Here is a 12,892-nt window from a genome sequence, read left to right as displayed (position 1 = left end):
GCCGCGGTTCTTTTTTGTTTGGGTAAAATACCCAGCCGTAGGCACGGTCGAAGGCTGTATCATATACTCCCGGCCGAAGGGCGGGCCACAACACAGTGCGCGGCCGAAGGCCGCGCGTTCCGTTTTTTGTGCTTGGGTAAAATACCCAGCCGTAACCACGGTCGGAGGCCCTATCATAAGCTCCCGGCCGAAGGCCGGTCTATAATAAAGTGCGCGGCCAAAGGCCGAGCGTTTTTTGTTCTTGGGTAAATTGACCAGGAAAAAAGGAGGACTTTTCATACAAACTTTTAAGCCCTATTTCACCGCCTTCACATTTTATTTTCGTTATAAAAAGTATACTTTATCCTGCTCCGTATTATATTCTCATACTGTGCTAAGTTTCATTTGAATTCATTCAGTAGTTTCAGCGTGATGCCCGGTCAACAAAAAATACGGACAGACAGACAGACAAGAAATCAAAATAATATTTTGTATCGATTGTATAATGCCCTCTAATAAAAACTTTTAAAATATCTTCTATGTACAGAATGTACAGAATTTGACAGAAGTATAGATTAGCTATTGCGCCAAATTCGTGCTACTTTTGTTTGTTGGCCGGCACTTTCATAAAGGCCCAAAATGAATGATCTCCTTTTAGGTCAATCTAATATGAAGTTATTGCTTGAAACAGTAAAAAAACTTGCATACCATTATACGATAAAAAGCAGACAATGTGACTATTTAAACACAAAAAGAATTATCCAATTTGAACCTGAACTTTCAAGTAGTTCCTATGATTAGCTTGGCGCGTTCAACCAAATAAACAAACAAATTGGTCAGTTGAGTATAGAATATGTGCCTCAATATCGATATTATACAGTTTTAGTGGAAAACTCGTTTCTCCAAATAACGCCTGCGAATCAATTTGAGCAATCCGGTTTTTTCAAGATAACTTTTTTTCTATCTGTCCGATCTTAATGAAACAAAGCCTATATGTTGCCCTGAACTTTGCTTAATCTATTTGTGAAATCTGCATTAAAATCCGTTCAGTAGAACCAGAGAATAGCGCGAACATACAGACAGAAGGACAGACAGACAGACAGACAGACAGACAAGAAAATTAAAAAAAATATTTTTGTATTCTATTGCTCTTTTCTAATCGCCCTAACTTGATTTTAGTTAAATTTGGCCAAAGTACAGACACTCGATTTCTACTCTTTTATTATAGTACTAGCAGATGCCCGCGACTTCGTCCGCGTGAAAATCGATGTACATTTTCGAACCCTTAGCCCCTTCTATTTACATTTTCGAATTTTTTATATATGAAAAATACAAAATCATAACCCCTATACAATAAAGTGCGCTTTTTTTTGCTTGGGTAAAATGCCACGGTCGGTAGTCCCATCATAAGCCCCCGGTCGAAGTTTTTTGTGCTTGGAAAAATTGCCCAGCCTATTACAAACGGTCGGAGGCCCTATTACAAACTCCCGGACGAAGGCCGGTGTACAATAATGTGCCCAGCCGAAGGTCGCGCGTTTTTTTCGCTTGGGTGAAATGCCCAGCCATAGCCACGGTCGGAGGCCCTATTACAAACTCCCGGCCGAAGGCCGGACTACAAAACAGTGCGCGGCCGAAGGCTGCGCGTTCCGTGTTTTGTGCATCGGTAAAATACCCAGCCCTAGCCAAGATCAGAGGCCATATCACAAACCCCCGGCCGAAGGCTGGTATACAATAAAGTGCGCGGCCGAAGGCCGCGCGTTCCGTTTTTTGTGCATCGGTAAAATGCCCAGCCGTAGTGACGATCAGAGGCCATATCACAAACCCCCGGCCGAAGGCCGGTGCACAATAAAGTGCGCGGCCGAAGGCCGCGCGTTCCGTTTTTTGTGCATCGATAAAATGCCCAGCCGTAGCCACGAACAGAGGCCATATCACAAACCCCCGGCCGAAGGCCGGCGTATAATAAAGTGCGCGGCCGAAGGCCGCGCGTTCCGTTTTTTGTGCATCGGTAAAATGCCCAGCCGTAGTGACGATCAGAGGCCATATCACTAACCCCCGGCCGAAGGCCGGTGTACAATAAAGTGCGCGGCCGAAGGCCGCGCGTTCCGTTTTTTGTACATCGGTAAAATGCCCAGCCGTAGCCACGATCAGAGGCCATATCAAAACCCCCCGGCCGAAGCCCGCTGGATAATAAAGTGCGCGGCCGAAGGCCGCGCGTTCCGTTTTTTGTGCATCGGTAAAATGCCCAGCCGTAGTGACGATCAGAGGCCATATCACAAACCCCCGGCCAAAGGCCAGCGTACAATAAAGTGCGCGGCCGAAGGCCGCGCGTTCCGTTTTTTGTGCATCGATAAAATGCCCAGCCGTAGCCACGAACAGAGGCCATATCAAAAACCCCCGGCCGAAGGCCGGTGGACATTAAAGTGCGCGGCCGAAGGCCGCGCGTTCCGTTTTTTGTGCATCGATAAAATGCTCAGCCGTAGCCACGAACAGAGGCCATATCACAAACCCCCGGCCGAAGGTCGGTGTACAATAAAGTGCGCGGCCGAAGGCCGCGCGTTCGGTTTTTTGTGCTTGATTAAAATGCCCAACCTTAGCCACGGTCGGAGGCCCTATTACAAACTCCCGGCCGAAGGCCGGGCTACTAAACAGTGCGCGGCCGAAGGCCGCGCGTTCCGTTTTTTGTGCATCGGTAAAATACCCAGCCGTAGCCACGATCAGAGGCCATATCACAAACCCCCGACAGAAGGCCGCGCGTTCCCTTTTTTGTGCATCGATAAAATGCCTAGCCGTAGCCACGATCAGAGGCCATATTAAAAACCCCCGGCCGAAGGCCGCGCGTTCCGTGTTTTGTGCTTGGGTAAAATGCCCAACCTTAGCCACGGTCGGAGGCCCTATCACAAACTCCTGGCCGAAGGCCGGCTACAAAACAGTGCGCGGCCGTAGGCCGCGCGTTTCGTTTTTTGTGCATCGGTAAAATGCCCAGCCGTAGCCACGATCAGAGGCCATATCACAAACCCCCGGCCGAAGGCCGCGCTTCTTTTTTGTTTGGGTAAAATACCCAGCCGTAGGCACGGTCGAAGGCTGTATCATATACTCCCGGCCGAAGGGCGGGCCATAACACAGTGCGCGGCCGAAGGCCGCGCGTTCCGTTTTTTGTGCTTGGGTAAAATACCCAGCCGTAACCACGGTCGGAGGCCCTATCATAAGCTCCCGGCCGAAGGCCGGTCTATAATAAAGTGCGCGGCCAAAGGCCGAGCGTTTTTTGTTCTTGGGTAAATTGACCAGGAAAAAAGGAGGACTTTTCATACAAACTTTTAAGCCCTATTTCACCGCCTTCACATTTTATTTTCGTTATAAAAAGTATACTTTATCCTGCTCCGTATTATATTCTCATACTGTGCTAAGTTTCATTTGAATTCATTCAGTAGTTTCAGCGTGATGCCCGGTCAACAAAAAATACGGACAGACAGACAGACAAGAAATCAAAATAATATTTTGTATCGATTGTATAATGCCCTCTAATAAAAACTTTTAAAATATCTTCTATGTACAGAATGTACAGAATTTGACAGAAGTATAGATTAGCTATTGCGCCAAATTCGTGCTATTTTTGTTTGTTGGCCGGCACTTTCATAAAGGCCCAAAATGAATGATCTCCTTTTAGGTCAATCTAATATGAAGTTATTGCTTGAAACTTGCTTGAAGTAAAAAAACTTGCATACCATTATACGATAAAAAGCAGACAATGTGACTCTTTAAACACAAAAAGAATTATCCAATTTGAACCTGAACTTTCAAGTAGTTCCTATGATTAGCTTGGCGCGTTCAACCAAATAAACAAACAAATTGGTCAGTTGAGTATAGAATATGTGCCTCAATATCGATATTACACAGTTTTAGTGGAAAACTCGTTTCTCCAAATAACGCCTGCGAATCAATTTGAGCAATCCGGTTTTTTCAAGATAACTTTTTTTCTATCTGTCCGATCTTAATGAAACAAAGCCTATATGTTGCCCTGAACTTTGCTTAATCTATTTGTGAAATCTGCATTAAAATCCGTTCAGTAGAACCAGAGAATAGCGCGAACATACAGACAGAAGGACAGACAGACAGACAGACAGACAAGAAAATTAAAAAAAATATTTTTGTATTCTATTGCTCTTTTCTAATCGCCCTAACTTGATTTTAGTTAAATTTGGCCAAAGTACAGACACTCGATTTCTACTCTTTTATTATAGTATAGATAGATAGATAATATAAACTAGATTCAGAATGCTTCATTCGATTTGCTGCTTTCAGCTACTATAGTCTGGCAAGTTCGTTGATGACACTCTCATGATATGCAGGCGACGGGGGAAAGACTGCGCGGGTGTGAAATCGTGCGTGCGGGAAAGTGAGGTGCATCAGTCGAGGGTTTTTCATTCGTCGCTACCCGCCCCCCGGCCCGCGCGGACCATCGGGAGTGTTACGAACGAAGTTACCAAGCTATAGTAGTACACTGAAAGCCACTAAAAGACAATAAACACGTACGCAATGTAAGAGTCTATAAAGAAGAAGAGAAAAAAAAAACAAAATAAATATACTGTTAAGACTCCAAAGGTATTCAGTGCTCCGCAATATACCCGTAATCTCAGGATCCGATGAACCGTCACGTGCGACCTTAATAATTCACCTCAACTTATTCTGGTTCTACTAAATTTCATCTAAATGACATCATCTATAAATCGAACTGGGCTGCACTATAAAACGTAGTCTTAGTTCTGGAGATGTGTTCAAATAACTAATGGAGCGAAAGCCTGTAATAACCAGACCTACATCATTGTAGGAAGGTTAATTATATAAATGTTTGTCAGTCTGTGCTCCATAAATATTATGAAGTTGGGGCTATGAAACATAACAGCTTTCAAGGGTCCAAGTTCTCAGCCGTCCAAATATAAAGAGTTTTTAGGGTTCCATACTTATTCTGGTTCTACTAAATTTCATCTAAGTAACATCATCTCTAAATCTAACTGGGTTGCACTAGAAATCGTAGTCTTATTTCTGAAGTTGTGTCGAAATAACTAATGGACTGAAAGCCTGTAATAACCAGACCTACCTCATTGTGGAAAGGTTTGTCAGTTTGTGTTCCATAAGTATTATGGAAATAGGGCTGTGGTGGCTATGAACTATTTGGACTGCTGAGGACTTGGACCCTTGAAACCTGATACCTTTCAAAACCTCCCCAGGCTAACTTCATAGAAGGCTATCATGTTAGGAGCGTAGGCTGATGAAATCTTAGAGTTTCTAATATAAGGTAAGTCTGACTATCGCAGGCTTTTGGTCAAAATTATCCGTAAGATTTATATTATACGTATAGAATATCGCTTCTCTCTTGATCCAAATAAGTGGGATAGAATTCCGTAACCAAATTTTACCGTGTTACACACTTGATGAGTTTCATAATGATAAAGATGCTTGGAGGCCGTTGAATCAGCTTCTTCCTTTTTTCCTTCTACTTTCACACAGGAAGTAAAACTAAAATACATTTTAATGGTATTAAATTATTATATTATTGATTATAGTGATTATAGTGATTTTTTCAAAAAATCAATTGTTGAGCTTTTTGCTGGCTCTTCACAGCAGAACCTGCCTTCCGTAGCAGTGGTAGATTTTACAAATAGTCAAACTTGACGTTTCGAAAATTGTTGTATAGCCTACTTGAAATAAATTGAATTTTGAAGATGGCGGAGAAAAAGTATACAAAGTTTCTATTTAAAGGAACATGAAATGAAAATTTCGCCAAACTTAAATAAACCCTAATATTTCCGCCCAAGGACTTTGTTTGGATAAAGCGTAAACCGCTGCTGATTAATGGTGGTAGCTCAACTTTAAATCTCCCAGGGGCTAAAGGCCGTTATCACAAATGATTATCGTCACCTTAATTTTGTATATTTAGTTAAGGTGTTTTCGTCCTGTAGCTAAGAAAATGCTTTGTTTTGCGCGAGCGATAAAATAGACGGCGTAGAGAAACAAACAATAACTCTGCAGCGTTTTAAAAGGTTTTAAAACTAGAAAGACCGGCATTTTCTTCTGCCTAAAAAGACCAACACCGTCATTTTGACGATAGTATATCTGTCATCGTGTATATGAAATCACTAGCGGAACTTATGTTCGCTTTTTTCCTACCTATCCCTTTTTTTTTTTTTTTTTTTTTTAAGCTGGGAAATGCTTTTACGCATCCCCCTCGGAAATAGTGGCATAGGCTGGCACCATTTCCGAGGGAGTATGTGGGACTCACCGGCTGCGAGTCAGCCAGAATACCCACTAAAACCCAGCTAAATTCCATCGCCTCGCCTGATGCCTGAGTTCCGGGAACAAAAAATTAATCTTCCGCAACTCAGACAGCGGCGTCCGCCGAGGCAGACCCTCCACTGGGGATCTAAGGATCCCATTGCTCCGTCTGTTGCTTACCAGAGCAACAAGATGCGCCTTCCAATTTTATATTAGGGTGGTAGGCGGCGATCGTGGGCACGTCGCCTTCGACCTGCCCTACGGCGGCGTATCGGAATTGCAGCTGCGTCATCCTCTCGCTGCCGTTCCGCCGCCTCCTTCTGCGTCATCACCTCCTCACAAAAGGAGGCGACGGCATTCCAAGAGCTCTCACTACTCACCATAGCATGGACGACGGTGGGCAATGATAGGTCAGGCCCAATTTCTTCCACGAGTGTGGCGCGCTGAGTCGACCACTGGACGCACGACTCGAGTGTGTGCTGTGCCGTGTCCTCCACGTAGCCGCACTCATGACACACCTGAGTGGGCTCTCTTCTTGCGACCCTGCACAAGTATCTCCCAAAGCAGCCGTGCCCCGAGAGCATCTGCGTGAGGTGAAAAGAGGGAGCCCCGTGGTTACGGTCCGTCCACAGTTCGAGGACGGGCCGGATCGCCTCTATTGTGCGGTGGCCGGCAGTCGGTGCACAAAGTCGCTCCCGCCATAAAGATATGAGGGAACTGGCTGTGGCCGCCCGCCGCGCACAATCAACTATCACCGAAGGGTGTTCCCCCCGTTGACGGACATCAACTCTCCGCCAGTACTCCCTCGCGAGCAGAGCAGCGTTTAAGTCCCAGGGTGGTGTCCCCGCCAACACAAAGGCAGCCTCGCCTGATATGGTGCGATACCCCCGTATCACTCTGACTGCCATAAGCCTTTGAGGTCTTTGCAGTAAAGCCCGAGTTCGGGAAGTCAGAGTATCCGACCATATAGGTGCTCCGTAGAGCGCCATTGATCGCACCACACCCGTGTATAGACGGCGACACCGTAAACCCGGACCACCAATATTTGGTAGGAGCCGACTTAATGCACCAATGGCACCTTGAAGTTTCGGGACAAGACGCCGGAAATGCTCCTCGAACGTCCACCGGCTATCGAGTACGAGTCCTAAGTACTTCATAGTACGTTCGATAGCGATGGACACTCCGCCAACTACCAGTGCGGGCTGATCAGGAGGCGCTCTCCAGGGCCCGTGAAAACATAGGGCCTCGGATTTATGCAGCGCTACTTCTAATCCCAGACTCCGTATTTTGGCTACAATTTTGGCTACACCAGCTGTAGCTCTACGTCTAGCCTCCAGAAAAGTGCTGCCACGAGCCGTCACAAGGGTATCGTCGGCATAACATACGATGTCAACGCCCGTCAGAACGGTTCCCCGCAACACCCAGTCATAACCAATGTTCCACAGGAGGGGACCAAGAACTGAACCCTGTGGGACACCGCAAGACATCGCCCTTTCTGACCATCGATCACTAGTTGGATAGCTAATCGATCGTTCGGAGAGGTAAGCCGCCACAGTCCGCTTTAGATAACGGGGGAACATATGGTACCTCATCGCCTCCATAATGCAGTTCCAGGGTAAGGAGTTGAAGGCATTGGCGATATCGAGTGACACCGCCACCAACACCTCGCCCCGGGCTACCGCGCTATCCGCAAGGTCCCTTACCTGCGCTATTGCGTCTATGGTAGACTTGCCTCTGCGGAAACCAAACTGGTTATCGCTGAGGTCTGGTCCTACCGTCTCCAAGTGTTGGATGAGGCGAACAGCAACAACACGTTCAAAGAGCTTGCCCACTTCATCTAGCAATACGATCGGCCGGTACGCCGACGGCTCATGAGCAGGCCGTCCGTCCTTCCGGAGCAGGATCAGTCTCCCTCTCTTCCACGGTCTCGGGAACTGACCCTGCTCGAAACAGGCACTGAACAAGGCCCTAACCCACGGCTCGAGTGGCCCTAGGGCTAGAGCCCAGGCGCGGCCAGGGATGCCATCGGGGCCTGGTGCAGTGTTTTTCCGGCGCATACGTATCACTGCCGAGCCTAACTCTCCTTCCGTGACCTGAGGTACGGCATCCAGACTTTGATCTTCCTCCACTGAAGACGGCGCCATGCGGGGAATCTCATGCTCAGTTCCATCTGGAAATAGAGCTGCGACCACCGACTCAACGACGAGAGGCTGGAGACTCTTCGTAAGAGGAGGGGCTCTGGGTCGAAGTTTCTTACGTACCAACTTGAAAGGCTTCCCGAAAGGGTCCGCATCCAAAGAGGCCAGCATCTCGTCATTGGCAAGATTTTTTGCCTCCCCAATGGCTATACGCAGCGTCTGCACCGCATCCCTGTAAAGCGAATAAAGCCGATCTTCTTCAGCTTGATCTCGTCTCCTTCGCCGACGATAGCGAGTGTATCGTCGTCTTACAGCCACGCAGGATCTACGCAGCTGTGCAAGCTCATCAGACCACCAATACACCGCTCGCCTCGAAGGAACAGTGTGTATTCTCGGCATGGCCCCATCGCAGACATGCGACATAGAAACACCAAGACGTGCTACTTCTTCTTCTACCTCAATTAGATTTCCGTCTCGAGGTGCGGAGAACCAAGCCTCGACTAAGGCAACCTCGACTAGATAGTCCCGGTCCATACGGGACAACGACCAACGAGGACCAACACATCGCAAAGGCTGGTTTGGACCGTTAGAATAAGCTGAGTTCCCGGAGATACCAAACCTCACATATCGGTGATCAGACAACGTCTCCACGTTCTTTTTCACTTCCCAGCCATGAACACGGCGTGCCAGGACGCCATCAGCGAAGGTGACGTCAACAATGGAGCCACCTTGCCTTCGCACGCACGTGTTAACCGATCCTCGGTTAAGGACCATGAGTCCAGTCACCGTCGCCCATTCCTCCAGTTCTCGTCCACTTGGAGTCGTTGCCGGGCAACCCCAAGCCACAGATTTGGCATTGAGATCACCAGCAATTAACACTCGACTGGAGCGACTTCTGCCTATCAAGGCGCCGACCTCAGCAAGGAAGTCCTCAAAGTCAGCTAGACTCCGATTTGGCGAGAAGTACACTCCCACCACCATTATATCATGGATGAGGGCTGATACGTACCCTTTACCCCGGACCACATCCACGAGGGCTGGAGAGCCTTCGATGGACCGGGACGTTATGGCTACCAATCCGTCTCGATCCCCCACCCAATCGACCCCAGATAGGACGTAGTAAGGCTCGGACACAACAGCTACGTGAATCGACCACTCCGCCATGCTCTGGAATAGAAGGTCCTGAGCTCTGGCGCAGTGATTGATGTTTGCCTGGAGGAGGTTCAGATCCATAACTAATCTTCAGTCATTGGAACCTCCTCTGGCCCTACGGTTTGCTGCGGTAAAGACGAAGACTGTTTGCTTCTCAGATCTATATTGCCTCCCCTCTTCTTCTTATTCGATGTGGAAAGACAAATTCTGCCTCCCACGCGATGTTCGGCTGACTTACCCGCAGCTGCACATACTACGCAGTATGGCGCAGCGGAGCACCCACGAGACTTATGACCAGGTTGGCCACAGCGGTAGCACAACCCACTGCGGTCAATGCCTTCTTTGCACTGAACACCTACATGGCCCGGAGCAAGACATCTGTAGCACATGAGGGGTCGGGCATCCAACAGTTTGACTTGAGCGGACACCCAGCCCACAAGAAGCCTTCCTCCTGCTACAATCTTTTTAGCGGCAGCTACGGGACAGTGCACTAAAACTGCACCCAGTCCATCGTAACCGCTTACCACAACGCCAGCCCGTACTTGATCAGCAGGACATCCTCCCACTGACGCAACTGCGGCAATCACCTCAGCACTAGTTACGGAGTCATCCAAGCCAGTAACTCGCAGATCTACAGATTTTATAGGTCTGGAGACCGTGACAAACTCATCACCTAAGACCTCCCTAAGCTTGTTAGCTAGCAAGTCCGCTTTATCAGCACTGGAGGCTCCAGGGAATTCAAATAGGCGGCCTCCTGTTGCAGCCTTTCGAAGTCTGACTCCGTGAGCTCCGATATCCGCCGCATTGATTTTCTCCTTTGCAAAGGTGATTACCTTCGCATAAGTTGTACCGCTTTCCTCAACTCCCGGCTTTAGCGTCAAGAGCACCGCTGATGATCCAGGGGGGCGGAGTTTGCTGGCACGGCTTTTCGGGTCGAGTTGCTGTTTGCGACCCACTTTTGTCCATTCCGACGCTGACATCTGAGACTGCCGCTGCTCCTGGTTCGTAGCGGGCAGGTGTCCATCCTTTTTCTTATACTTCTTCTTTTTCTTCCTTTTCTTCTTCTTCTCTTGAACCCCTTTGGAGGGTGTAGAAGTTGAAGTAGATGTCCCTTCTTTTGCCCCCTGTGTCCGATTGGACCCAACTGGTCTCTGTGCTGTACTGGGCCCGGGTTGTGCAGACGTTTGAGGCACGTTTCCTTCAGCTGGCCTGGACGCGTCCGATGCAGACCCTGAGACCACAGCTGCATAATTACGCCCAACTTGCCTATTATCCGACGCAAGCGGCGGCCGAAGGTTTCTCGCTGGGAGGAGCCTGTCCTCAAATGTCGCCAGACGGGCGTTCAACATTCCTCCGACCTGGATCATAACCGTTCGGCAGATCTCCTCTAAAGTGAGCGCGTCTGGAGTTGGTCCAGAGCGCTTGGTTTTATTATTTTTTCCGTTATTCTTTGAAGGAGGTTGAGTTACAGGGGGTGCCTCCTCCGTCACATCCATAGGAGGGGGGACAGAACCCTGATTCTGCTCCCCCTTCATCTCTTGGCGTAATTGAGACAGCTCAGTCCGAAGACTGGCTATCTCGGCCTGCAAGCGAACATTGTCCGCCTGCAATTTTCTCGTTTCCTCCGATATATTGCGTGATGCCAGGACTTCCACGGCCGCCTTAATAGAGTCCGCAGCGTCTTTTAAATCGCGTACGAAGGTACCCTTCAAGTTGGAGGACTTAGTGGCTACCTTTTTGATAATTTCCACGTCCTCTAGTACCTCGTTTTGCAGACGAGCAGCGGTTTTTTCGTCGATCCGCTGTCCGTCCGTGGATCCTACTCCTTTGCGCAAAACCCGCCGACAGCGGGCGACTTCAGTCTCTTTAAGGAGGTCTTCTTCTGCACGTAGCCTAGTCTGTTGGCGGGCCTCCCTGGTTCTGCCCAGACTACTACGAAAGCGCCCACTGTCTGGCACTTGACCTATGCGCCTTACGGGCACCGGTGTTCCAGGCCTTTCTTCATCAGTGGACATATTATTTTCTTCACCCTCGCTGAGACGGGGACGTTTCGCTCCGCCCATCGGTACTATCACTGGAGAGCCTGATCTCGATCCGAGCCGGCTCCCGACGGGTCTAAGGCTGCTGTCAGATTCCGACGCCACCTCTTCAGCACCGTTCCTTGTACCTGTTTCTCTTCTACTACTTTCTCCTCTTTTTTCTCCCACTCCTTTCTTTGCCCAAAATTTCCCCCCCAAACCTAACACATCCTCTTCACGTCGGTTGGCCCCCCCGTATACGTCGGGGCCGATGCGCCGGCTTTCCAGCGCACCAAGGGATTCCCCCTTTCGGGGACCCTCCCGGGTAGTTATATTTGCCGCCGTGTAATCCATTATTTTATTTTTTATTGTCCCCAAACCCCCCATTGTGACGCCTTCGGGACTGAATTCCCATCAGCCACTCATCCCATCGGCAGGCGACGGACCTTGGGATTGGGGTAATTTTTATAGAGGTTGTCTTCCTCGTGGCCCCTCGCTCCGTGCGTGAGGCCCCCGGTTCCGCTCAGTGTGGATTACGGGTTGCCCGACGGTAGCTGAAGCCAATGCTCACCGGTTATGAAGACCAGCAGAGCCCGTCGCGCTTGTAAATTTTTAACGAGGTTTTCTTCCTCACGGCTCGGAAGCCACTAGAACCCAGCAGGAAACCAGATTCATCCCCTTATATTGCCATTTAAACGCTCGCTATGTCCACTCTGATAAGCAAAGCAGTACCAGGAGCATCCAGACGGCAAACCTCAGTTGCAGCACATAAAAGTGCCCCACCCCCTGCTAGTTTTGGTTCACGCCGGGTTTCCCCGATACCTCGTTAGGAGGCTTTCCCCTATCCACCACCCAGGGGACGCACCCGATGGAGGACTAGCAACCCCACACGGGTTCCTACCTATCCCTACCCCAACCCAACCGTAACTGTACCTCTACCCTGTCAAATATACAAATTTTACTTCATGGAATGGACCGCTGTGTTGTCTTTTTAGTGTTAAAAAAAACATTATTGAATATTTTCACAATTTTTATTTATTGATGAATGAGTACATTCAAGATTGATAATCGTTTGTAATTCTAACATTATTCTGTTTATTTTTACTGGCAAATAGGTAGGTATGAACAATTGATCAGTATTTTCATCGTTCTATTTTGTTATTTTGTGGTAAGGAGAAAAAATAAAGATAGGTTTACTGTGATGCTATAGTATAGTTATGGCGCCAATAAATGTTCATATGACTTTATGAAGATTTAAGTAGTTATATTCAAGTCAATGATAGATAGTTATATAGTGGATGTACATATTACTAGTGAATATTTTTTTTTTTACTT

The 12,892-nt window shown here is 48.2% G+C and overlaps 1 protein-coding gene across 1 annotated transcript; it reads right to left on the bottom strand.

The window, feature by feature from the left end:
- Positions 1 to 9,622: 9,622 nt before the first annotated feature.
- On the bottom strand, positions 9,623 to 11,911 carry LOC128198929 (uncharacterized). Its single transcript, XM_052886700.1, has one exon. It carries the CDS (start codon positions 11,909 to 11,911, stop codon positions 9,623 to 9,625), a length of 2,289 nt encoding a protein of 762 aa, XP_052742660.1.
- Positions 11,912 to 12,892: the final 981 nt, after the last annotated feature.

Source organism: Bicyclus anynana, chromosome 17 (genome assembly GCF_947172395.1).
Source record: "Bicyclus anynana chromosome 17, ilBicAnyn1.1, whole genome shotgun sequence".
Classification (NCBI taxonomy): Eukaryota; Metazoa; Arthropoda; class Insecta; order Lepidoptera; family Nymphalidae; genus Bicyclus; species Bicyclus anynana.
This window is presented reverse-complemented; position numbering and strand designations above follow the sequence as displayed.